The 2,640-nt window shown below is 35.9% G+C and overlaps 1 protein-coding gene across 1 annotated transcript; it reads right to left on the reverse strand.

Moving 5' to 3' along the window:
• Nucleotides 1-392: 392 nt before the first annotated feature.
• On the reverse strand, nucleotides 393-1,918 carry LOC114319238 (peroxidase 5-like). The gene is made up of 4 exons (XM_082914613.1): nucleotides 1,706-1,918; nucleotides 1,422-1,613; nucleotides 1,177-1,339; nucleotides 393-811 (listed from the first exon to the last, which is right to left on the reverse strand). Exons 1-4 carry the CDS (start codon nucleotides 1,916-1,918, stop codon nucleotides 393-395), a joined length of 987 nt encoding a protein of 328 aa, XP_082770739.1.
• Between the last annotated feature and the right edge of the window lie 722 nt (nucleotides 1,919-2,640).

Genomic DNA, 2,640 nt, shown 5'->3' on the forward strand with positions numbered 1-2,640 from the left:
AGAGTTCTATATACTGGTATTGCAGTGTGAAAACACCGAATGTAATAATACCGTGGCTTTGTGTTAATTATTGTAAATGCTTGTCAATATGATCACGATGATGCCTAAATTTATATATATTTATATATATGATACCATCTCTCAATTAATCGATGATTAAATTAAGAACGCCATTTCTTGAAGAGAATCTTATTTCTAAATCAAAAGTACAACCATTTAAAACACTAAAATATGTCATACTTTGGTAGAAGCCAAAACTGTATTGGCAGTAGTTTTCAACCTTCAAAACATTAATTGTTTTTAACGGTTATTTCGGTAATGGTGACTTAATTTGCATCAGATAGAGCTTATTATGTTTGTTAAAGTGATTACACGAAAATGAAATCAAGGTCTTATGGATTGATCATCCCACAGTTGGATCGAATCTCTCCTTCAGTTCTGGTGAGGACTTCAATCTGACTCATCTTGATCATTGCGTCGACAAAATCTTCCTGCCAAGCTAACCCATTTGATGCATACATTTTTGTTTGATCAGTAGTGGTTGGGTCAGTAGTGAGCGCTTGATCAGATGTGAACAAACCACGATGCATAAGAATGTCTGAATAATAGCTTCGGTCCAGTAGAGCGGGGCTGAAGTTCATCTGAACCACTATATTAGGATCAATGTTTCCCCCGGGACCTCTAGGACATTGCTGCTTCAACTGCACTGCGTATGAGGGATCTAAGCTTGGATCTTGGCTTCTTGTCGAGCTGAAGTTGTACAATCTGTTACTGAATGAAGAGCAATGAGAGCGACCAATAGTATGTGTTCCTGTACCAAAACATGAAAAATCAAGTACGAGCTACTTCGAGAGTTAGCTAAAAAAAACTAGCTTACTGGCAAAATATAAGACAACAAAAAGGTAATGTTAAAAAAAGTTAATTCGTACCAAAATGAACTGCTTTTTAGCAAAATGAGTTTTTTTTTTTTTTGTAAACAATAGATTGGTTTTTAAGAGGTTGCCAAAAAGTCAAGTGCTCAAGTAGGTGAATTGGGTTAGTTATTAGAATACCTTCACTGTTACAGTCAAGCATGGTTTTAAATAATGGTATCAACAATAAGTCATGTGTTGGTGATATTAAACAGTATCGGCTAATATGTCACTGAATACAGTAACAAAAATTATTTATATATACCAGCGAGTGCAACCATTTCTTCTTGTGTTAGCCCTTTCTTAGCGAATGCCTGAGTGGCTTGATCTAGGTTATCGAAGGGAGCAGGAATGTCGATGGTCTCTGCAGCATGCAAAATCCTCCCATCCCGCCTTCCTGCTGGGACATCCCAGGAAAGGCCTCCCGTCTGCATACCCAAAACTATTATTTCAGATAAAAATTAAGATGTTTAAAAAGCCGTTATTAAAGAAATTAATGCAATCTCTGACAATACGGGCAGAATCTCTGGCTGCAAAAGCAAGGATGTCAGCACAAGAGACGACCCCTTTGCACTGAGTTTCGAGCCTGGTTTTGGCATTTTCGATCACTTCAAAGCCGCGAAGAGTAATGCCATTGGGTGGACCATCCTTCTCTGCCAGATTGTTCGGGGTTGAGTCTATACCAATTGAGCAATCACAGCCCTGAAAGTTCAGACATTAAATGAAATGAAACCCATTGTTAATTGATGATCAACCTCAAGAAATTAATAAGAAGAAATAAAAATAAAAATTACCCTAACAAAACAATCATGAAAATGCATTCTTATGAGACCAGGAGCGATTCCTTTGTCTCTGGCAAAGGCCTTTTCAACTTCTTCTTTCACTATTAATTCTGCAGCAATGCATTTGTCTCTGTAGAATCCCACTTGGAGCTGTGCTTGAGCTTCCAATATCTGAAAGCTCATACTTAACAACACTATGAACAGTACAACTATGGGAAGCGCCATCACTGCCAAGTTCTCAAGAAAGATCTGCGTATGTGTCTCTTTGTGTTGATGGTGATTTGAGGATGATGAACTCTGGGGGATTTATAAGGTGGGAATTACGTTAGAGTACAACTCATTCATTCATAATTTTGTATGGTGAACTCCCAAGATAGTCCCCCCTCATGCCAGCTCTTTGCATGCATGCCTATACAGGACTTGAATACTCTGAAGAAATAATTATAATAATAACAATAATTCCTTGTAATATGGTATATGTTTTGGATGACATTCGTTACTTCTGTAAAAATTTGTGAACACTTTATACACCACTCTTAACGTTCCAATATTTTTGTGCTTGATGCCATAATGTCACCCAGCCCTTGGTTTCAAGTAATTATTATGTCTTTCGAGAATACTATACTGATATGTGTGTTTGTCTAATATTAAGATGATTAAATGGTTATATATGATTCAAAAAATAAGAAAAGATAAATCATAAAATACTATTGAACGAACACATGGTCACGTGGTGTTCTTGACCCTTTCTATAATTTCTAGTTGGTACAAATTTAAACAATTTTATTATGTCTAATCTACTCTACTCTCAAAAATAAAAAATGCTGACAATCAATCTTGAATGTTTATAAATCTAGTTCATTAGCCAAGGGCTCATCTACTTCGTTAAGAGGTTAGAAATTCATTTTTTACTACTAGATTTGTTTGATGTATTTATTATTATTTTA

Source organism: Camellia sinensis, chromosome 1, assembly GCF_055761805.1.
Source record: "Camellia sinensis isolate YWXY chromosome 1, ASM5576180v1, whole genome shotgun sequence".
Classification (NCBI taxonomy): domain Eukaryota; kingdom Viridiplantae; phylum Streptophyta; class Magnoliopsida; order Ericales; family Theaceae; genus Camellia; species Camellia sinensis.